Source organism: Numida meleagris, chromosome Z (assembly GCF_002078875.1).
Source record: "Numida meleagris isolate 19003 breed g44 Domestic line chromosome Z, NumMel1.0, whole genome shotgun sequence".
Lineage (NCBI taxonomy): Eukaryota > Metazoa > Chordata > Aves > Galliformes > Numididae > Numida > Numida meleagris.
This window is the reverse complement of record NC_034438.1, coordinates 2,953,817-2,977,585: the sequence shown is the minus strand read 5'-3', so window position 1 is coordinate 2,977,585 and position 23,769 is coordinate 2,953,817. Positions and strand designations below refer to the sequence as shown.

Here is a 23,769-nt window from a genome sequence, read left to right as displayed (position 1 = left end):
GCAGTTATCTTGGGCTAGACAGCAAGCATCCACTTTGCAGGCTTTTGCTCTGCGGCAATGACTTCTGCGCTCGCCTCATTAAAGTTTGGCAGCTCACTCTTGCTACCCACTGCCCCAGCCTTCTGCTCGTCATGGACAGAGCTGCCTTGCCCTGGTGAGGTTTCCCTTCGGGAGCTTCCAGTGATAAGGGCTTTCCTGGTCTGGCACATTGAGAACGGAGCCAAGTTACAGCCTCAGCCTAGACAAAAGGCAAACTCGACCTACTATTTATGTAGTTGTTTAAACATGATTTAACTTAAATAATACACACTGTGACTTGGCTGAGGGACGGGGAGAAGAAGAGAGAGGTTTGTTTCTAATGAGCTGGGAGACAACACAATTAATTACGTATGAAAGACAGATAACAGACAGCAAACTGTCTACAGTAGGGAGAAACAAAATACCGACGTGAACAATTAAAGCGCCCACGTGACAGAAGGGTCAGCGGTTTCTCATAGAGCAGACGGCTGGGTGCAGCCCCTGGAGAGCGCATGGGATGCTCGGGGCAGGGGGGTGGGGGCCGGCGTTGGGTTTTTGGGCCGTCCATAGATCCTCTGTCAAAATTGAGCAGGCGCTTCTGAGGCTGACAGGCTGCGCTCTGGGCATTATTTTCATCACATGCACTTTTGACAGCGGGATTGTTAACTACTAATCTTGGTGACACGCGGGATGGGGAGAAGAGCTGTCGAGGTGGGAAAAGCAGAGCGAAAGCTCTGGAGATGATGAGATACCTTCCTCAGGATGCTGTAGGCTGTGCAGAGGAGAGCTAAGATGAAGGGAGATTTTCTTTCTTCTTTTTTTTTTTTTTTTTACACGTGTTAATTTTCCTCATTTTCTCTCAGAGGTGGAAGCACAAATCCCAGATGCCAGCAGAGATTTGTACTACCTCCTCCCCCCTGCACACACATGGCAATATTGGTGCCTGGTGCCCCCCTTTCATCCTCCCCTCCCCACAGGCTTGTCCCGCAGTCAGCCCTTGGCTGTAAAGTTTGGAAGGTAAAGGCCGATGGATTAGCCTAGGGAAGGGCCAAAGGTTAAATGAGCGGGGCTAGCAGCATGCAAAGGGCTGCGATTGAAATATTTGCTGAATGCTGACAGGCAACAGAATAGAGGCAGACAAGTGGCAAATTCCTGTTTTCTCCTCTAATTGAGAAAATATTTTGAGTGGTATTCAGTCAGACTGCAAAACGAGACTCTGGGAACGTCAGCCAGCCTGTCCATACGGGAGGACAATTGCCGAAACACCGCTCCAGCTGAACCTGCTTCCAAAAACTTTTCACTTCTGCTTGTGGAAATCCCTGGAGCTTGGGGCTTGCAGTTTGCTTGGTCATTTTTCCCATGTAACTGCAATGTCAAAGGACTGATTCTGTGAACTCTAAATGTCTACTGAGCAGAATTTGACCTCTTTCTGACGTGTTCTTTGCTGCCACATAAGATTTCATTGGAAGTCTAGCTTCTTGCATGGCTTATACTGCTCACAACGTTAGCTATAGAGGTGCCTATGTAAAAAAAAATTGAGACATTGTGAGGATCCAGCTATCGTCTGTTGGTCAGGAGGTGAATGAGCTGCTTCAGTGCACAATCTGGATGAGATCTAACTGCATGTCAGTAAATTATGACAACTACTCAATATTTGAGTACATCCACTCTTAGTGTGGATAATATTCAAGTGAGAATAATAAAACATTCTTGAATGTCTTTGTCAATCTGAGGTACGTTCATAAAGGGAGAAAGGGATTGGAAGCAGCGTTTCCCCTAGGAGCTCATGTTGGAACCAAAGGGAATTCATGGTTGCTGTATCCCTCGCCTCGATTGTGTTTTTCTCACGGGTAAGGTTGGTGGCATCAATTTTAGCTATCGCTTGTACAGGCCTGGAGTCCAAATTGGTGCTGATGGAGATGTACTCACCTCTGCTTTGCCATTAGCAGTGAGGCTGATGCATGACGCCTGCGTGCACAGGAGCAGGCATCACAGTCATTGTGAAAGTACACCACAGCCAGCGCGTCACTGCAACAGGAAACTGAGCCCAAGCAAAGAGAGAAAATTTGTTTGTCCAGTGCGTCACGCACAGATCAGCTGTACCTCCTTCAGCTCAGCGCTGTGGTCTCTCTTGCTTGGATTCTTTGGCGGCACCTGGGAGAAGGGAATTCCATCCAGGTATGGACTGATGTGACCACAGATACTCTGCTTTCATACCCTGACATTTTCCTCCAAGGGGTGATTTAATGACTGTCAACCAGCTGCCCTAAGCCTTCTGCCTCCCATTCCCCAAATACTCCTGCTGAAGCTGATAATGTCCCAAGAAGGTTCCAATTAACATAATTTCCTTTACTTAGAAATCTGTGGTTAGTTAAGGAGATAAGCAGAAAGGAAAGGAAGATGCAAAAAGGAGCAGTTCCTTGAGCCAAAAGGCAGTGTGAGGGCCAGAAGAATTTACATTTCCTTCTACGTGACTGTGTCATAAAACTCAGATGGGCTTATATAATGTTTTTTTGGAGAATGCCACAGATGCCAATACAAGCTGCAGAGGAAGAGGAAGGCTTTTGGCAAGGCTGCATTGTATTTGTGGCCAGCAAGTTATGTTGCATTTGGACCCTCAAAGGCTTATGCTCCTTAAAGATACCCAAGGGAATTTCAGAAGCTATTTATTTTATTATAATAGTCGGTATGGTCTTGGTTACAGATGTTAGCATTCATCAGTAGGTCCAAAACTTCTCTGTGGTTAAGCAAATAGAAAGAGAGTTTGCCTTGCTTTGTGGATCATCATCAAGTGGAGTATGCTGAGGTCTGCTGGGATTCCCTTCTGGTGGCTTTTCCTTGGACCTGGAGTGTGGATAACGCTGCTCCTGGGAAAAGATAAGAGGTATTTACAGCTACATATCTGCAAATGGTCTGGCATGCTGGATGCTTAGCACCACAAATCTGTGACTTGTCTGGGGATTTTTTCAATAGGAGCTTTGTGATGAGAGTAAACAGCACGTTCACCAACTTATAGTGGAGAAACTGAGGCACTAAAACCCTCCCTCTGCGTAAAGCTCTCTATCAGCAAGAGCTGAAAGTGAAGCCCTGGCTCATTCAGTCACAAAACCATCCTTCTGCCTTTAAATCACAGATCTGTCTTGACCTTCCTGTACCCCTCTCCATCGCTGCCTGGGTTGCACAAGTGAGAACAAAGTGTCACTTGTTTGCCTCGTCCAAAGAGCTCACTCAAGCAGGTGATTGTTTTGCCTCCTTTTTCAGCCCTCAAACAAAGTGCTGAAAGTGTTGTCCTGTGATGTAAAACATCCTGTATACCCTCCTGGGACTGAATTTTTCTATCCAAGTGCAAGTGGCACTGAAAGGAAAAGAGGTCAAAATTGCAGGATACAGGGAATAATCCCCAGGTGCTGAAATTAAGAGAAATGTGAGCACGCCTCTGCTCTCCTTGTGGAGTAGGGAGTAAGAGAGCTTTAATGGCTCTAGCTGCAATTGCTAAAGAGCGGGGAGAGAAAAAGTGAATGAGAAGATGTGAAGTCAATCATATTCAGGTAAAAAAAAAAAAAAAGAAAAAGAAAAAAACCCACTTCATTATTTTTTAACTTGGGGACATTTAGAGGGTAGCAGATCTGATGTCAATGCAAAAACTACATTTTGCAGCAGTGATCGTTGTTCCCAGCCATGGATCCCTACTTGCCTCCAAAAGTGAGGAAGGTTTCATTTCATTTCACAGCATGTGTTGTGTTACATTTGCATGAAGATGTGGAGCTTAAAGTCCAAAGAGTCTTGGACCTCAATACCCACATGTATCCAGCATGCAGACCATGGAGCTGGAAACATGTGTTTTATGCTTAAAATTAAAATATGAAGAATGAAATTTTCTCTGCTTTTATTTCCCTCCCTGCAAATCATATGACAGCACAAGTCATCTTCTGTGAAATAGAAAGAGTTTCTAAGGTCTACAGTCACTCTGAATCCTGAAATGATGTCTTGTTTCATTCTGTTTGGCCTACTCTGGTTTCAAGTCAAAACTAGAGAATACAAAAGATCTTGAGTCAATTATGCTTTTGGTTTTTGTTTGAATGTGAAGCCCAAAAAATGAAAAGGGGGAAGGGAGACAGGAAATAAAAGTTGAAACTAAAAAAAGAAAACTTGAAGAAGCCCTAGAGAAATGGAAAGTCTGAGCTTTACTGGGGTGCCTTCGTCTGTGACGATCTGAAGCTTGAACTAAACCCAGTGTGAAAAATCATACTACTTCATGCAGCAGAAAGAAAAGAGCTTCCCTCAGGAGACTAGTGAGTCTGGCCCACTCAAAGCTTTTAGCTTCTAAAATTGTACCCATAATATCCATGTCTTTTATTAGAGCTTTGTTGTGAGAATAGCTGCACTGCTCTGGAAATCGGTTTTCAGGGGAAACTGAGTCTTGGAGATGTCAGCTGAGTTTCCAGAGGTTATATGCATGCTACACTACTGTTTCAAAAAGCTTAAGTTTCACAATTTTGAGGTTAGTGGTATCTCCAGACTCTTTTACACATAGTCCAGTGGTGTTATCCAGAGTCTTTTACACAATTGCTTGGGATTTTGTACTGAGAAGAACCAGCTTCTGACCAAAAGTTTTGAAATTCAGACAGTCTTCAAAGGAAATGCTTTTTTTTTCCCCCTTGTCATTCATGCTGTCTTGTTCTCAGTGGCTCATTTCTCACAAAGAGGTTAACAGATCCTGCTGCCAGTCCCATGACACAGAGTTTCGGTGAAGAAGTGACTGAAAACAAATCCAGCTAAATGTCTTGTTAGGGTGTTTGTAAACTGACTCAGCAGCCCAGACCTTGATTTTTATCTTCCAAAATGATGGTGGGTGGAAGAGATGATAACAGTTCAAAGAAATGGAGTTCCTAACTTCTGGGGCCAAAAGGAATGACTGTGCTTTACAGTAAGGGCTATCTACATTGTAGTATTACTATCTCAGTTGCTTGCCCCATTTCTGTAGCCTTTTGCAGCTTAAATAATGACTTACCCATTCCTCTTTCATACAGGACTAATTTAGAGTATTTCAGAAATAGTAGATATACTTTATCCTTCTCCCATGACTTTACTTGTTACAACCGAGTCAAATATGATGTTCACTTACAGGTGAAGTAACATGGGTGGGAACTGAAGCAAAGGAAAAACCTGTTAAAGTTCTGTTGGAAAGATCTCCCCCAAATTCTGAATGAAAAAAAAAGCCATCTCTGCCAACATCAAAAGTGTAATTCTTTTGTCAAAAATTAAAAGTGTGAAAATTGCAGTGTTTCTCAGGCTTTGGAAATGTACTATTGCCTTCACAGGATTCATATGAAAATAAAATAGCTTTCTGGGGCTGTATTTGCCTCACACTGGCCAGTAGTTTTCTATCACTGATATATTTATGTCCAGCTCTTGCAGACATATGAAAGAAAGTGAAAACGCTGCAGATTTTGTTGGCATTTACTGCTGGAATGGAGGCTAAGATCCTGGCTGGCCAGCTCAGCTACTGGATTTGCGGCCTACTGTGAGTCAAAGCCTTGTAGCTTTTTGTTTTCTTCTGAATTTCCAAACTGGATACTGAAACCGTTGATAGGAGAATTTGGCAAAGGACTTTCAAATCCCTTGAGTGCGTAAAATGAATTCTGCTGGCTCCAATGAGTGTTGTTGCCAAGGCCCAGCACCTGATGGGTTGGCGGCTGTGAGATGGGGGACTATCAGGGTGGAGGGGCTCACATCTTCAGGCTGTGGTTGGGTTTCCTTGGCCACAGCATCAGTAGTTCCCAAGTATATTCTCCCTCTTACCAGCGTGACTAGCCCTGATACAGCACTGAGACAGCTCTTTGGTTTTTTGTGGCCTAGGTGGGCAGTCACATCCCCTCAAGTTTCACTGTTAGTAATCATGTAACATTTCCTGGTGGAGGTTGAATGACCTAGCTCTGGATGGATCCAGGTTGTCTGGATTAGTCCAGTGTTTGGATAGCAGAGCTTTTGAAGGTCTAATGGTTTGCTGGAGTAAATCAATGAGTCACCTCTGGACACTTGAAGTCTCCTGGATGGTTCTGAAACTGCATGATCTGAGATACTTCTGTTAGTCTAACTGGAGACATAAGTCTTCTAATGAAAAGATTTCTTGCCCCTGAGCATGAGCAAAGGGTCACAGAGACTTAAAGGGACTTACTAAATACAAAATGCTTGCAAGAGGAAAAGCAAGTCTAGGGCCTCAGAATGTGGTGGAGGATAATGGATGGTCTGCAGTAAGGTAGAAGAAAATGACTCAATGGAGGTTCTTTGTGGTAAGGTCATAAACCACAAGAGCAGAGTGGGGATCAGCTGGTGACGTGAGCCAAAACCTGTGGTGGAAGGAATTCAGTGCAACATCAATAATATAATCATGAGAGGACTACATCTTAACAGTGCAATATGCAGATGCAAAATATTTCAGAGCCTCTGTACACAGACTATAAATGTGAAATTATGTTCTTCTGTTGTATCTTGGTGGTTAAAAGCTGCTGGAGCAGATGTGAAAGTTGCTACCTGTGAGTGGGAACCTTGCAGCATCTTCCAGGGCTTTCACTGCCAGTTGCAAAATGGGAAGGATTCTTATTCTCTTCACAGGATGAATCTGTTGGTTTTCTGGGAAGCTGTCACCCCATCACATGCACAGTATTCACAAGTCAGCTTGGATGCCATTAACTCAGTGCCAATTACTCTCATGTCTCAAAACAAAAACCAAACAACATGCAGAAAACCCTCCCTTCTCCTCTTCAGCTCTTCCCACTTCTTCATGCTGCTCTGAGCAGCTTTTTCTTGTTGACTTTATTTCCGTTCATTGTTATTCCTAACTGGGGAATTCTGATTTAGTAGTGTATTGGACAGATTGTGCTTGACACCATTCCCCTTTCCTTTCTTTCCATCCTATTTCTGCAGAATAATGAGAGACATTCTTTGTCATGTATCCTTATGTTTCAAAGAAAATCCAAGTGGAGGAATTGGGTTGATTTCTGTCTTTGTGTGCTTTTCTGTTCACTGGAACACCTTCCCCATGTAGTAACACCAAGTATAAAGACTGAGGAACTTGACTCAGTAGGTGCCAACTCTTGGGAACACAAATGTTCAGCTGTAGGAAATATTTCTGTTGCAGCCACACTGTGGAAACAATTTGGTGGAGGATAATGGATGGTCTGCAGTAAGGTACAAGGGAATGACTCCATGGAGGTGCTTCGTGGTGAGGTCATAAACCACAGGAGTGAGGTGTGGATCAGCTGGTAACCTCAGCCAAAACCTGTGGTGGAATTCAACTCCTGAGTGGGAGTGGATTTTGTCTCTGACTGTTGCGGCTATTGCTGCTTCTAACAGATTGGTTCCCAAAGCTGGAGGCCTTGCTGCAAAGTGGCCACAGCAGTGCTAAAGGCAGAAACATTGCTGTGTTTCAGTTTTAGGCAATTTTCTCCTTGCTATTTCCACTATCACAAAGTATTTTTCGTTCACAAGGCATCTCTTCATTTCCAAAACCACAACGGTTGCAAACAGAGGAATGATCACACTTGGAAAAAACCCACCCTGCTCTGCTGTAGAGTCAAGCTGCAATGTGAAAACACATTCATGAACCAAAAAATACCACCAACAAGCAGGATCACCTCTTCTCTGTGTTTGTGGAGGACTCAGGTGCAGACACACCGCTAATGGAAGAGCTCTTTCCCTAATGGTTTCTGCATGGACACCTTTCCTTCTGGGAAGCACCTGGGTTTCTCTGCACCCACGTGCAAGCCCTGCTGCATCAGAAAGGGAAGGTCTGTTCTTTCTCCCTGTTTGTCTCTCCCCGCAGGGGCTTCCCCGCCATGATCTCATGGAGCTCTAATGGTAATTATTGTCATCTCATGGCTCAGCGGTGTCTGCCTTGAGATGAACCCGGTGCGTGGCTTTTGATACCTATCTCAGTGAGAGGCGTGTGTTTTCGCACACACACTTCTCCGCTACCCGCAGTTTGCGCTCTGCAGACAAACACAAGCTGAATTCTGCTTCTGTTTCCTGTAGGTAAATACATATGCAACTGGGTAAAAGGACTGGAATGCAATTAAATTCCTTATCACCACGTGCACCAGCCTTTTCAAGTGTAAGCAATGCGTCACTGCAAATTAAGAAAACTAAACAGTAAAAGGTGTTGCAAATGCAGTTTTCTTGCCCATTTTTAATTTCGCTGAGTAAATAGCTTTGTAGTTTTCATTTTCTTTCAAATTGTTTTCCGAGGTTTTTATTTCTTTTTCTTTTTAGTCCTGAGTTTTTCGTTTCAGCTTGAAGAGCACAAAACTTCTAATATTTCCACAGCTGTGCTCACAGACTTTCGTCTTAGCCTGGCACAAATCGTTAGCAATGGCCCTGCAGTTTCTTAAGCTTTTTCATTTCTTTTTCTTCCTTACAAAATAACGATCTATGTTTGTGCTCAGAAATTATTTGGGCTTAAAACCTGCTTGTGTTTAGGAGAGCAGCGTGGAAATAACCAGGCATTTCATCATTTTGCTTTTCCTGTTTTGATTTCTTTCCATTTTTTCCAGCTTTTTCAGGATCAAGATCTTTAGAAACTAGTGTGCATCAAAACCAGGGCAGACCTGCCACTCCCTGCATACCCAGTCACGTCCTTGCTCATCTGCTTGAGGTGCTGTACAAAAAAATCGGAGAGTTAAGGAAAACCTCAGACAGGCAGCACAGTTGTTGTACTCTCTGCAGTCTGTGTGTTTTCTCCATCATTGTCCTGGAGAGATCTCTGTTCGCCTCCTCTGGCTGGAAGATTCTCAGTGGGAAGCTCCTTGCTGGAACACAGTGCCTCCTTGCCAGGGGAGCAGCACATGGTCTGATCCCTCTGAACAGGTTAAATAAACAGGAGTGTGTTTGGGTTAATTGTTGCTGGTTCTGCTGCTCTCTATTACTGATCTATCCGGGAGTCTGGCCAAGGAGCAGATGCGAGAGACAGCATCATCACATCCCTCCTCGTCCTCATTGTGTCTGGCTTCATCCCTCTTCTTCTTCCTAACCCCCTCCCCCCTCCATACTTTTTTCCCGCTTTGGCTGAGCAAATAGGCCAGATGGCAGTGAGGGGAACAGACAACAAGTGAGCCATGGCATATGGGCAGCCTGTTTAATTTCAGCTCCTGTTGGGAAGTTGCTTGCAGAGAGAGAAGTTACAAAAGCCAGAGAGGAGGAAGAGTGCACCTTGGAGGGGAGGAACAGGAGGAAGGTGAACCTTTATGGGATGAAGCAGCCCAGCTGAGGGAGGTGGTGCGCAGAGGACTGAAGCCCTGAACACGCTCCTGGCACAAACCAATAAATTGTTTCCAAGCCAGTTTTTGTAGGAAGCCTTGTCAGATGCATGTGAGCAGGAAAGATGGAGATTCTGTCCTCAAACGAGGAGGAGGATGCATCTCCAGTTTCCATCTCACTGCCTACCCCTAGGCAAGCTCACTGCTGTTAGGAAGTGTGACAGGGAGAAGCTCTCCCAGCTGCAGGAGAGGAGTCATGTTGCCCATTGTGGTTTTTATTTGTGCATATGTTTGTGTAGGCATGCATAAGTGTGCGTGCCTCCACTTTTGTTTATGTGTTTTGCTCATACATTGCCATGTACCAATGTGAGATCATCTACTGTAGACTTCTTTGGAGGAAAAAGCATTACTTTTTTATTTTTATTTTTTTATTTTTTTATTTTTTAACAAAACTAAGTAAAAATCGATGCATACAAAAATAAAAATAAAAATGACAGCTTATTAGTGATTTATTTACAGCTATTCCCCTCCTCTCCTCATGTTCATTTCATTCTGTTTTGCTTTTTGGGTCCAAAATTTTGGCCACAAACTTCTTGCTATCTCTTTATGCAGTTCATGCATTTTGGCTTTTGCTGAAGGAGACCACAGTAGGTCTTGCTTTGAATGTGTCTCAGCGGCTTAAGGACAAAATTAGGCTTAAGTGCACTAAATTGTACTTATGTGAGGTTTACTGGATTCATGTTGGTGAATTGGGACTTTGGGAGTTTGGGTGAGGGTAGGTCTGTTTCTCATAGTTTTTATAAACATGCTAATTTTGCATCAAAACTGCATTGGAATGTGGTTGCCAAAACTACATTTCCACTACAGCTGTAGAATAAACTTGAGAATTTTTACTCCCGTTGATGCTCAGTGAGATTTGGTGTTCCTTGGTACCTGCTCCCCTCTCTGTTTTGCTAACATCTGGAGCAGCAGAGTGGGAGTTTGGCTCTGTGTGGATGGGATTCATCTGGGAGCTGCACGCTTGCACTTGGCGGGATGAGGGAACCTCTACAAACCAATTAGCTCTGGAAATCTCAAGCCCTGTTGGCAGAATACAGACTATCCCGGATCGCAGTTGCACTCTTCTCCTGTAGAAAGAACTCTTTATATGACGTGAGTTTTGCGGAGAAGTTTTTATTCACTGGAGAGTCTGTAGAGAAATTATTATGCATCACTGACTTGGTGGAGCAGAATTTTGACTTCCAGCATGGGCATTCCTCCAGTGATTAGTTGTAACATGAAATAGAAACACAAACCTGTGATTTATTGGTGAAATATTTAAGATAGATTGTTAAATTATTCAAATAGCAGAGTTTAAAGTGAGCATGCAAGCAAAAAGAAAAAAGTCATCCAGATAAGAGCTTGGCTTTCTTGACATTTGAAAAACTTGTGTTTGGATTCACTACATATTTGAAAGAAAAAGTGCTATTTCGATATGAAGAAAGCACACTTTAGAATGAAAGATTTCAGCCTTATTATCCTACAATAAAACTTAACCTTGAATCTTTCTCCAGCTGATCTCTGCAGACTCTGTTTCATCGGTATTGCTATAAATTGTTGCAGCCCTCCATGGCTTCCTACCACTCAGCTACCGCATCTTTGGGCACGTGCCCAATCTGGCTGCAGTTTTCCTCTTTCTATGAATGTTAATGGAGAGGCTTTTTTTGTCTTACTGTTGATAAACCAGGTGGGGACAGTTCCAGTCTTCCTGCCTGGGGTTTAAATATCCCTTCATTTTGTCCTAGATTTTTTTTTTTTTTTAATGGAGCCTTAATACTACGTTTCCAACTGTTCAGAGTAAAAAGTGTTGAAATTGCTAAGACCTAGGGAACCTATATTGTTGTTTTTGGTTTCTGTGCACCTAAATTTCTCCTATTGGATGGAGATTACTAGCTCCCACAGCCATGTCTATTCTGAATATAATATCAGTGTGACACTTTAAAAGCAAAGTTGATTGGACTTTGACACATCTCCAGTGAAAACACATGGGAAATACACATCAAAATCAGTAGACAGCTTTGAAAAATTCAGCTCTTTCTCTTCATTTACTCCCCTTTCAGCACAAAAAAAGATGTGTTTTTCAAGTCTGACCTCCTAATGTGAGCTCTCCGTCTTGGGCTCTGCAGCTGAGGAGGAGAAAACTTGCAAGGTCTGACTCTTTCAAAGATGTGGCAGCTGAAAAGGAGATAATTAGGACAGGCAAATCCAAACAGCACTTTTGCAAATTGTATTTATCCTTTTCCTTTTTATGTGTGTGTCTAAATTCTACTTCTCCACCTGCCTTCAAAGGCAAGCTGATAAAAAGGATTTGCTTGGCCTTTTTGTTGCTGGTGCCACATGCACTGGGGGAGGGTGCTGTTTGTATGCGGTGCTGCAAGACAGATGCTGCAGGTGAAATTACCCCAGAGGGGGCAATCCCATCCGGAGGGGGAAGCTCGTGGGACTGAAGCCCTTCTTTTTTCTATTTCTGTTTTTCGGGGCTTGGCTCTGATGTTGGACCAGGTCCTTTATGGCTTTAGATGCACGCGAGTGTTTATGGAGCAATCAACTCTTTCGGCAGCAGCAACCATCACGTAATGCTTCAGTCTTTTGTAGTAGATTGAGTGTGTGAGAGCTGAAAGCATGGTGAGGAGGGAAGGGGGTTTGCTTAAATGTGAAATGTAGGGCTTTTTTCCTTGGAAAGAGCCTGCCTGTGTTCCTTTATGCTTTTCAGCTCGAGGCTGAGAGCGAGCATGCGTATGTGCGAGGGCGTGCTCATGTCTGTGCCCATACAGTTGCTCAAGTGGGAAAAAAACACATTTGTGGTTCACACAGGAGGAATTCCTGATGAAGACAACAGCGCTAAGCAGAAAGGCACATCCTGATCTCTAGAAAGTGAGGGGCACACTCAGGCACGCATACTCTCTGGGCTCTGCATAATGCGAGCAAAGTGCTGCCCTTTAATGAACGTAACCTATGGTGGCTGGGATGCAGCCGGCCAGACCCCACCATTAATAAACTGGGAACATTCTTCTCCTTTTTAGTCCCTTTCAATGCCAGCCCTGTGGTTTGATCTCCCTTGAATGCTGCTCCCCCTCATTTGGGGCTCCAATTCTGAGAAGATTTGGTGCATTGTTTGAGGTCGCAGGATGTCGGATTGATTTCGAAGCTTTTGTATTGACTCCGGGCTCCTGAATGAAGCTGTCATGTGTGTCTGTGGTTGGCTAGCAGGCTGTCCGGCTGCAAGCTGTGCCTTCCTTTGTTGTTTAGGCCTCATTGAGCTGAGGGAAGAGGCTCATTTCAGGGTGATTTACCACCACCCAAACACCAGCTGTCTGTTGTACTCCTGCTTGCCTCCACCTTGGATTCAGTTCCCCCCTTCTCCTCTCCCACTCTACAATGTCCCTCTGTGGGCACTTGGGCATGATTTCCTCAAGACTTGTACATCACCCTTGCAGAACTGCATAAAATCCATAAATACTGATTATGTTGCTCATTTCAATGTTTTTTAAGCTCCCATCCCCCCCACATTCCCCCTCCCCCTTTATTTTTTATTCCCATTGTTCACCATTGTGGTGCTATACACATTTTTTTCCTTGGTCAAAGAATGAACTGTGTCTGTAGGAAAAAACACATAATAAAACCACCACATTCCCCAGTGCTTTTTACTTAGTGGCCCAACATAGTGCCAAATGGTAGTGGTTTCAATTAAAAGTAGCTGTGAGTCTCAGCAGCATAGCAACAGGTTGAATTGTTCACCTTTCTTCTGTGGGATATCAGGCAAGGTGGCTGCAGAGGTGCTGGAAATGTTGAGATATTTGAAAAGATGGGGAAGGAATCAGAGAAGGACAGTAGCACCTACCTGCACACTCACTCCTTAGCAGGGTATTGCAAAGGAGAGATGGGGAGAGCATGAAACATTTGAAAGCCAAGGTCAGATCCAGCCAGTGGGACCTTCCAAGGAGAAGTGGAATCTGCCCCCAGGGCTAAGCCCCAACCTGGGGTTGCATCAGGGAAGCAAGAAGCAAAGCAGTGTGTGTGTACCTGACCCTGCCTGATGAAGGGGCAGAGGACCTGGGCTTTCACAGGAGGTGCTGCATGACCTCAGTGGCTGCTGGCGCCATCCCACTTTTGGCAGTGTTCACAGCTCTCTTACTCAGAGGTCTTTGGAAGTGTGAGGGCAAGACTGTGCCAGTGCCTTGGGGGTGAGGGCACTGCCAGTATTTTCAATGGCTGCTGCTCAGACATGAGGAAAGCTGATGTGAGTTGAGTAGATTAGTGCCTAGAAAGATGTGCTGGTTGCTGCATGGAGCTGCTGACCCAGACCACCACCCCTTGTGCTGCTGTCTCTGGCCACAGGCTTGGAAGAGCAGGAGGAAGACCCTAACACAGCTCATGTAACCGTAGGGTGTGAAAAAACCTGCTTTGAGTGACTGCCACCCTTGAAAAGGGTCAGCTTTGCGCATTTGTGTCATAGGGTGAGGAGCCCACGAGCCACTAAACGAAATTGAGTTCATCATCTGGGGACAACAGAATGTCTGCATGAAGCTCAATGACCAAATTTTGCTTCTTGTTCATTTTCCCCCCCCCCTCCCTGCTTCAACGAGACTTCAAAATCCTCCCATGAATCCCAGCCAGCTCTCCTCCAGCACAGAGCCTGGCGGCTCGGCAGAGGCCTGCCAATGCCATGTGCGTCATGTCTGACTCTTCTAAATGGGGCTGGCAGCTCTGAGCACGGCAGCGATGCTGGTGTTTGCCACAGCCTGCGGGGCAGCCCCGGTAGCAGGGATTTGTGTGCACTCCGGATCCGCTGGCGTGAAGCGAGTTGTAACCGGCCCTCATTTGACTTCTGGGTGACATGGTTCAGTGTTTCTTGACCACAGGTTTCTAAAACTAGTGACTGATCAGCTCCTGTCACCTGTGAAGCTGAGATAATTAAGCCTGTTATAATTATTACTATTTCTCTTTTTCTTTTTTTTTTTTTCCCCCTGCAAACATTGGCCAACTGCCGGAGCCTGTGGTGTGATGAAGTTGGTGAACCCCGTGGGACTCACCAAGTGGCAGGGATACCACACGTAGAATAATGAGACACATTTGCTTTCCTCTGCTGTGCCCACTAAGGAATGTTCTTGCTAAGGAGCAAGGGGGAAGGGGAAGTCTGGCAATGTACAGGAGCCAGCAGAAGTCAAAGCAAGCTTCTGCACTGGAAATGATTGTGCCTACCTGCTTCAAAGCCACAGCATCACGTCAAGGGCAAGAAGCACAGGAACATTTAATAGCAATATATCCGTGTGCTTTCAAGATCACAGTGCTCCTCCCCAGTCCTGTTATTAAAAGGCCATGAAACATGGAAATGAGGTTCCATATAAATTAAGCACAAATGTCTGTAGCACCATCAAGATAGAGCCCTTTTCCTACCCCTGTAAACATCAGGAGTGCAAGACTGCCCTGCTGGATGGAGCAGAGAGGGCTGGATTAGGAGGCAACCACCGCGGCAGGATAGCCCCGGCGAGGTGTTTTAATTTCTTAACAAACTCCTTGGGCACTAAAAACTGTAAAATAACACAGAAATAAACAAACAAAAACTCACTGACCCTTAGCACCCTGGAGGGCTCTGTTTCAGATCGCTGAATAAAAGCTGAAGTTGCATATGCATGTTTAATATAACACAAGGCACGTGCTGCGGCAAGCATGCTTTCTTCTAATCTGGTTCCAGACAGAAGCATCCAAACAGAAGCCCCTTTCCCTATCCCCACTGAACTGCCTGGTGTATGTGAGGAAACCCCTGAATGACAAGGCCTCCATCTGCTCTTAAACGGAGTTGCGACTGGCTGCAAATGTTGTCCATATGCTTTTTTTTTTTTTCCTTTGCCTTTCAACTTCGCTGCCTAATGTTAGACACCTATCCCCAAATTAAATATCTGCTCATGAAAAGCTTTCCTAAAAAGGTGAACGTCGTAGCTAATTGAGGTAATGCCCATTAGGAGAGGTACATCGGCAGCTGGAGAAGGAAGGAGATGAGATTATTCAACTAGTGTATTGTTTTTGTTTACTTTTTTAAAGGAATGGAATAGCCTCTGCATTCTTGCACCATCAAAGAAAAAATATACTATCAAGTTTTGGGTTAATATCCTCCTTCTGTTCTTGATTGTCCAAGTGATTACGATTCCCCATTATTTCTGTGGTACTTCCAGCTGTACAGAAGAACACTGATGTAGCTTGCAATGAGGTTGCTTGTCCAGGACTGTATCCCACAAATCAGAGAAGGATCTAAAAATTGAACTTTTTCCTTGGTTTGTGGTGTTAAAAGGGCTGGAGCTTCTAATCTTGTTGTAATGGGTTTTTGTGAGCCCTGAAATAAGGTGACCAACAGCAAGTGATGTATGGATCCAGTTGCCTAAACACAGGCGTGTTACTGCTGTAGGCACTCTGAGATGTCTTGCCCATCTGTTAGGAAGGATGGTTTCTCCCTTAGGCCCTCCTGTATCTCTAACTTGCCTTGTGTACTTCTGGTATCTAGAAGATCTCCTTTGCTTAGGAATATGATAATCTCCCTGTTCTCTGTGCTGTCATTTCCAATGTAATGACTTAATGTAATTACTTTAATTTTTAGTTTAATCATTTCTTTCTGGGAGTACTTTCTGATCTTAAGATAATACAGATTGAATTACTGAAGGTGTGGGTATGACCTTTTCAGCGTCCCCTGTTTTAGTGTCTCTTGCAGAGAGAAGGTGGAAGGATAATTTTTGCACATTATTGTGTCTTCCTGAGACTGGTGAGATGCTGGGGTCACCAAGCAAGAGACCTTAGCACACCTGGCAGCTTACAAGCTTTCCCAAGGTGACCTGAAGTTTATTGGCCTGTTTGTAATTCCTGCCACCAAGGGTCAGCTCTCTGCTGTGCCCTGACAGTGAGCAATGGCTGCAATTCCTTTTAATCATGCCCTTTCTCTTCCTCATCATTTAGTGTAGAGCACTTCCACTTGGCTAAATTCATCAACTGCTTTAATGTTGTGATATTCTTTTCAAATAAATTCATCCAGATTAAATCTTATGATTCTCCATGGCTACGTATGAGCAGATTCTCCCTCGCTTGCCCAGCTGATGCTGAGAGTGTTTGTTTTCTGGCTGCAGACAGTGAAAGTTTTTGGAAAAAAAGAAAAAAAAAAGTGCAAAGTGTGAGTCTATGAGAAAGCATGTTAATATTACATGTTCGTGGGATCTCAGTGGTGTTTTTGTTTTGTTTGAACTAAATCAGCACTGTGACCAAACCTAGAATCCCAGCCCCTTTCCACCATGGGGATTTATGAAGATTTATCAAGTTCTGATAAGTTCCAAAAAAACTTTGGTGGAGAACAAAAATGATTCAAATGATCCCTAGAAAAGATCTAGGTTAACATGAGGACACTGTTGCTCAGTCAACCTGATGGATTGCCAGTGAAAAGGAGTTGGCTGAACTCAGCTTAAAACTGCTATCTGTAGGCAGAGGAAGGGTGAGGAAGTTGTTCCTCTGTTGATCTCCATTGGACCCGGCATGGTATTGCTGTTGCAGGGTTTACTCTAGTGGACTGTGGTGTTGGGTGAGGTTCGGCTGTTGAAGTTCTGGCAAGGATTTGTTATAGTTACATGGACCAGTTGTCCAAATGTGGGTAAGTCATGCCTGTAGGCCTGTATTTTGCAGAATCTAGTTATGCTAAATTCAAATTAGCACTAATTTGTTAATGGTGAATGTGAGTGCTGACACAGGAGCTTTACCTCAAGTCACTCCTGGCAGTTGTGCTCCCTGAGGATGATGGATTTGTTCTTGCTCATGTATGTGTATGAAAAGCACTGGGTTGAAGTAGGACTGGGTTGTAATAACCTGTTCTTTTTCACTTTGGTTTGTTCATATGCCTGTTGTTTTTCCACACACTGTGCTTTCCTTTTGCCCTTTGTGACTTCACTGATGAGGTAACGATGGACCCTGGGGAAGTCTACTTAGCAGCTTGGGTGCTAATTCTTTACAGAAGAGCATCTCAAAGCAATGAAGGTTGAGTCCACGGGTTTCCCTAATATCCCCTCTTTCCCTCTCTCTGGTCATTAATGCAGACAATTTGGTCTTTGATTGTTCAGTTTGTGACGGTACTTTTCTTGCCTTCTCTCTTGTAGGGAAAAGTCATTGGAGATGCGAAGCTGCTCATGAGCTGTGGTTGCAGAAAAGGGAAAAATGCTCAAATGAAAGACTCAGATCAGGTCAGTCAATATGTACTTTAACTGGAGAAGAAACAAAAGAATGTGTTAATGTTTGATTGATTTAAACTGTGCTGTTACATAGCAGGGTTTCTGGACACAAATAGAGTCTTTATCATGGCCAACAGTGATACCACATTAATGTTTTTGCATTTGTTATTTGTCGAAAACACTTTCAAGCAAGATCAGGGATTTATTGCACTAAGAGTTGTGAATGCCCTAGCCTGACTTACTCCCATCTGGTTTATTATGAATTCTGTTTCTTTTTAATAATCCAATCCAGGCAATGCTTTTCTTAAAGACTATTACACTTCCTTACTGGCTAAATGCACACAACCTTTATTCTCTTAATAAAGTTGCCTGGATGTGCAGTCATTAAAAAGCAATGTGCCATTTGCTTCACACTTTTGTTCTGAAGTGACACCATCAGAAGAACATTCCTTGTTGAGGTCAGTCATGATAGACATGTAAAAACTTGTTCACAAACTGAAAACTGATGGACAGGTTTCAATATCCATTACTCAGAACGACTGGCCCCTTACACTAAAATTGGTCAAACTGACATCAGTGGGACTGTGCTCTGAATAACAGCCAGAAGATGGTCCATTCCTACCATTTTGCACCTATTCTGACCAGCTGAGTTCGTCCCTTCAAAAATTTTTGGTTGATGTTGCCTTCTGTCTTTCCAGCTAAAGAGATGTCTGAATCCAGAGGTCATTTATTCCAAAGATGAAATGGAATTCAACTTGAGTAGAAGTGTTTTATAGATAGTGGGTTATCCAACATTCACTGCAGTACAGAGAAGCTGTTGATCTGAAATATCGAGTAACTAGCTGATGGCTCTCTAGTGCAGCTTGTGAACACCTATGTCCAGGTATACATCTGAAGCAGATTCAATGTGCAGAAAAAGTCTGGGATCTCCAGATAAATTGTCTGAGGGAGAGGGGTTGAGTTCTCACAAGGATAAATAATTTCATTTTCAACATGCTTGTTCATCAACCCAATTAATAACAGTATTTTGGAGCTTTCCAGAGAAGATCTGAGAATAGATCTGTCTGTGCTGTGGTGGACTGTGTTGGGAGGTATGCTCTTCACACTTACCAATGCTTTGTAGTATTGAGTCTTTTTTTTTTTTTTTTAATATTTTTAAATAACAAAATCATTGTCCTGCACTATACTATCAGTTTGTGAGTGAGACAAGGATTTATATGATTTTCCTTTGAAAAATAACTTCCTGTTCTCACAAATACAAGCTTAATTTTCTCATGTTGAAGTTCTATCACATCAAGAGAAAACTATAAATGAAACACTTCAGTGAATTTACTCTTGTATTTTAATGTACACGAGTTAAGTAGCTCTTGATTTACTACAAGGATGGAGCAGGGTCAGACCTCTTGCAGTGGAGATTAGAAATGGAAAGGGAACGTTCTGATTTCAGGGAAGTGGTTCACAAAACATCATCTCTAACAAACTGTCTGTTGGACCTAAAATTCATTGATCACAATATTTCAAATGTAGAGAGTGCAATATCTCTTGGAAGGAAAAAAACAATCCTAGTCTCTTAAATGTTTTATGGGACAGCAATAATTATTCCTTACCTTTGGTTAATTTCTGACATCTCATTTTTGATGTCTAGTGCTGTGTTGAGCACCTCAGGATTTCTTTTTATTTGCTGTATCAGCATAAACTTTTGGGCAAGCACTGGATGCAGAGTCTGGAAACTGCATCTGTTGTGCCTCTGTTGGGATGCAGAAAGGATTTCAGGGTACAGGAGTTAGACAGGGAAGAAGTTCATACAGGAGGGTGGGTGACAGTGTGGAACATTTTGTCTGTGAATTCAGGACCTCAACTTAGCTTATAAATTATCCCCTGGGCCTTGTAAGTAAAAGCAGACTTCTATGGTGACATCGGCTGGGAAAGGCAAACACTTGCCGACAATTGTAGGCTAATCCTTCAGGACACTAATTGCCAGAAAACCAAGGAAGCATTATTTTAGGAACAGCTTGTTTCACTTTGTGAAGGGGAAAAACACTGCATTGGATTTAGTTTTGTTTGCTGAGGTCTTTTCCTCCCTGCCCCCCGTCTCAGATTCTAAAGATGGACCTTCATTATTGATGTTGGGGGCTTTTCTTTTCTTCTTTTTTCTTTTTTTTTGGTCTTTCTTTGCATTTCCTATTAAGGCCATTGTAACTCTGTGAAAATGCAATTTGTTTTCATCTGCTTGAGTGCAAGCAAAAACAGTTATATGTCTTCAATATCGTGATCCATACAGAGATTTGGGACAAGCCACCTACATTCTGGCTGAATTTTTGCAGAAAAGCAAACAAACAAACAAAAAAACCAACAACAATGCTTAATATATATATATGTATATTTCATACTTTGGAAACTCGTGAAAGGTCGCAGACATGCTATGACACCACTGAAAATCTCCAACTTGAACAAGACTCTGTTGCTGAGGATATAATGTAATGGTATCTCTCCAACGTGTCTCTGGAAGGCAGGGAAGCTTTACTTCCTCGACCTGTAATCTGCTTTCCTGGCTCTAACATCCAAAGGTCCCTGCCTCTATGGTGTTTTCCTTGATGCAAATCACCAGCGGATTAATCTTGACCCTCTCTCTGTTGAGTGCAAAGGTCCAAGCAGACTCTCATGGGGATGAGACTTCATAGCAGTCTCAAGGAGACTAACATTCATGTTCAATTTTCAGGAAAGCAGGATGGGGGACTCGTAGTCTATATTTTATGACCTCCAAGTACAAATCAAACCTACATGCTGAGGGAAAAGGGTAAGCAGTGCAAGTTAAATCCCACAAAGCCTTTGATAACTTCCAAGGAAGTGCAGCTAGGTACACTTGCCATCCTCCACCTTCCTTCTGCGCTATGGATGGTCTTGAAGCTTTGGTTTGGTAGAGTGGGATGACTGAAAGCAGTCTCAAAATAGAGTCATTTCTTGGCAACAAAGCCTCAGCGTCCTTGGCTGCCACTGGCAACATTTCTAGTTGTTTGTGTGCTTTGTGGGAGTGAAACTCATCTGTGCTCCAAGGCCAAGACCAAATCTCCACACCACAAACATCCGACAGTAATTGTAAGATTCATATAAGCTCTTCAGGGCAATTATTAGTTTTCCTGTAATTTATGCCTCTCTATTAATTATTATACTATTGGTTATTATTTGAGGACCATTGTTGCATAAGAATGGCAATCCTGGGTTAAGGTTTCCTCGTGCTAAATGGCATATTAAAATAAAGCAAGAAAAATGGATCCTGGTGAGTGATTTCAGCTGTTTCATACATTCTGAGGAAGAAAAATGTCATTTAAAAACAGGGGAAAATTGTGTGGAATGACAAATAGCATGTGTAATAAGGGTATGCATAAGGTTGAGAACCAGAAGTAGCAAAGAGCTCCTTACTCTCAATAAATACAGCTTGGCCTGGGAGGTTTAGTTTTATTTTTCTCTGCTTCATCCAAAAGGTAGGCTGCTCATCATAACTGTTAGCCTTTGATTTTTTTACTTTTTTTTTATTATCTTTTCTGGTGCCTCATGTGACTTAAAGTGTTACTGAAAACTAAGGTCCTCCTTGTCCTTCCATGCATTTGCTTTTAGTTTTAATATGACAAATGTATGCCTCCTCTGGAAAAGGTATCCATGCTGCAAAGTAATTATTTAGTGAATGGTAGATCCAGTTCATGTTGGCAAGGATCAGATTAATCATTATTAATCATGACCTCTCTGACAGTAACCTCATCCCTTGCCTAAGTGCTGTTCTTTATTAAGAAGTAATAGCTATTAAGGGATGGTTGGGCCACTGCTCTTATTGCACCAGCACAGGCCTGAGGACTTCTGGCAGGAGGCAGAGGAACTCAGTTCAAAATCAAAAATAGACACACATGGTCCACATTCCAGAAATGAAATAGGCAGTTTCTCCTGTGGGCTTCTTCAGCCTCATCTAATGTGTACTCCCTTCCCTTGAGGCCTTCTGAGAGTTTGTCTCCTCCCAAAGGTTGAATTCATGGATGAAATAACCAGGTGTGGTAATTTTTTAAATTATTCTGCTAAGATATATATATATTTTATTATGCGTAGATCCCAGTGCAACCTAATGTGTGTGGAGGCCTGACCCTTCCAATTTATTGGAAGGTTAAGATTTTAATGTGTAATCTAGTGGTTGCAGCAGGTTTCAGCAGCTAATAAGAGCGGAAATAGCCTTAGCTCACTGGGAATCTGATTATCCCAAGCAGACCCCCAAATCCTCAACTTTTTTGAGGATTTTTGGATTCGCTGAAGAAACATCACACTGTTGAAGGTGAAGTGTATGTAGCAATGTTCACCATGTGATCAAAGATGTGAGGACTCCCGCTTTTCTCTCCAGGTCACTGGAATGAGGATTGCAGGCCTATATATAGAGAGAGTATGTATGTAGATGTTCATACACGTGTGTACATGGATATGTGCATATACCTTCATACCTACTGCGAAAACAGAGATCTGCTGACAGCAGACTGTAATTCAAATTGTATTTACTCGGTTTCCTAGCACTACAAATTCTGTTCAATAAAGTAAAGCACTGCTATCAATAGATGTCATCATAATTTCAGCAAAAATGCAGTGGTTGAGATACTGTATTGAAACTAATCATTTTCCCAACTCCCTATTCCCCAAAATTTACCTTAATTTTTAAAATCAGGCAAAATTCTTTAGAAGAGAGCAAAGTATGTAACATTTTTCTATCTCTTTGATACCTGGAGGGTAGCAGTGGTGACTTGGAGCAAACCTGCCACACTGTTTTGATCTCTACTAAAGCTGTTTTGGGAGTAGCATTGTTTAATGGTTGAAGGAATTTACTGAAAAATAAAAATAACAGCAAAGATGAAGGGCCCAGTACAAATTTCCTAATAAACCAAAACAAAATTTTATGTGCTAAGGGCTACTGGTAATTTCCCACCTTAAAAAAACGTGGAGGGAGCTTAACGGGAGGAGAGAAGGGCAAAAAGTATACAAATAAACCCACTTCTTTAAATAGCTGACTGGCCTGACCTGAACTGTATTGGAGCTAAGTTCCTTTGGCAGCTGGTGCTGCAGTGTCTGTTGAGGGCATAGCAGAGGGCTGAGACCAGATTTCGGGGAATACGCCTTAGCTTCATCTGCCTTGCATTCTTCTACTTGTCAGCAAGAAATGCACTGAAGCACGAAATGAGGGAGTGCAAAGGCTTCTGCAGCCACACTCCATCTGAGCAAGTCTGGATAACACCCCCATGTTTAATGTTTCTCACTGCTGAAAGAAGTCAGAGCAATAAAAATAAACGAAAGCATTGGCTAACTGTTGGAAATACATGGGTGGAAGAAAGCAGAAGGAGAGAACTGGGGGAGTGAAGATATTCCTGCATCTGCTGTCTGTGGCAGAGATTTAATCTCAGCGTGAAAAATCATTGGATTCTGCATGGGTTATAAAGCGATAAAACAAGAAGTAAATACAAAGAGAGGACATGAATTGTCTGAGGTTCCCCAGCAGTAAAGCACCCTTAAACATATTTCATTCACTGAATGAAACAAGCTAGGTGATCATATAAGGAACATAGGACCATAGGGGACTTCTGAGATCATCCAGTCCCTTGAGATCTTGAAGAAGCAATTTACATGTAACACTGCTGATAAACACATCCCAGTTGGCACTGGTACATACTAAAAACAATTCTTCTAGCTCTATCATTGCACTCATCCCACCATTAGTCTTTTACTTTACAAAACACTCATTCACATAATTATTGTACCTTGTTGTGGTTTTTTTTGCCCCCTATGACATGAGTGTCGGTCTCAGCAAGGTGGGCAGACTTTGCTTTTCCATTCACCTGTCACACTTTCCTAGAGACGGACAGTGCTGTAGAGGGAAAACTGTTTCATGTGATGAACCAAAATATTGTAGAAAATTCAAACTCGGATTATTTTTATTATTTTTATAACTGCAAATCTCTTACTCTCAGTGGTACCCACTTGGGAGCAACAGGTATTTGAATGAGACTCACCAGCTAACATTTCTCTAAACATCCCCAATTCCCAGAGCAGTTGCCATTTGGAAATTGCTGAATTTAGTGCTTAGCACCTGTGTTCCTGGTGGCTGGGATGGTTTTCTTGTTTCATACATCTGTTGTGCGAACTGGAAGCAGCCGAGCAATGGGAGTTGGATGGATAGGTCCCTATTCTTCAGATTTATGTAAGTTTTGGAGGGATGGTGTTATAAAAGAAACTTCCTA

General features: G+C 43.0%; 1 protein-coding gene across 9 annotated transcripts in view; it reads left to right on the top strand.

The window, feature by feature from the left end:
- SETBP1 (SET binding protein 1) overlaps positions 1 to 23,769 on the top strand; it is a 250,603-nt gene that overhangs the window by 18,061 nt on the left and 208,773 nt on the right. For 7 of the 9 annotated variants that reach the window (XM_021379665.1, XM_021379661.1, XM_021379663.1 and 4 more), the window contains one exon: positions 17,438 to 17,521. In XM_021379665.1, the coding sequence (XP_021235340.1) occupies positions 17,438 to 17,521 (84 nt within the window). Of the gene's footprint in view, positions 1 to 1,864; positions 2,197 to 17,222; positions 17,319 to 17,437; positions 17,522 to 23,769 lie in introns of those variants that run through there. The other 2 variants (XM_021379667.1, XM_021379666.1) reach the window with 2 other exon arrangements.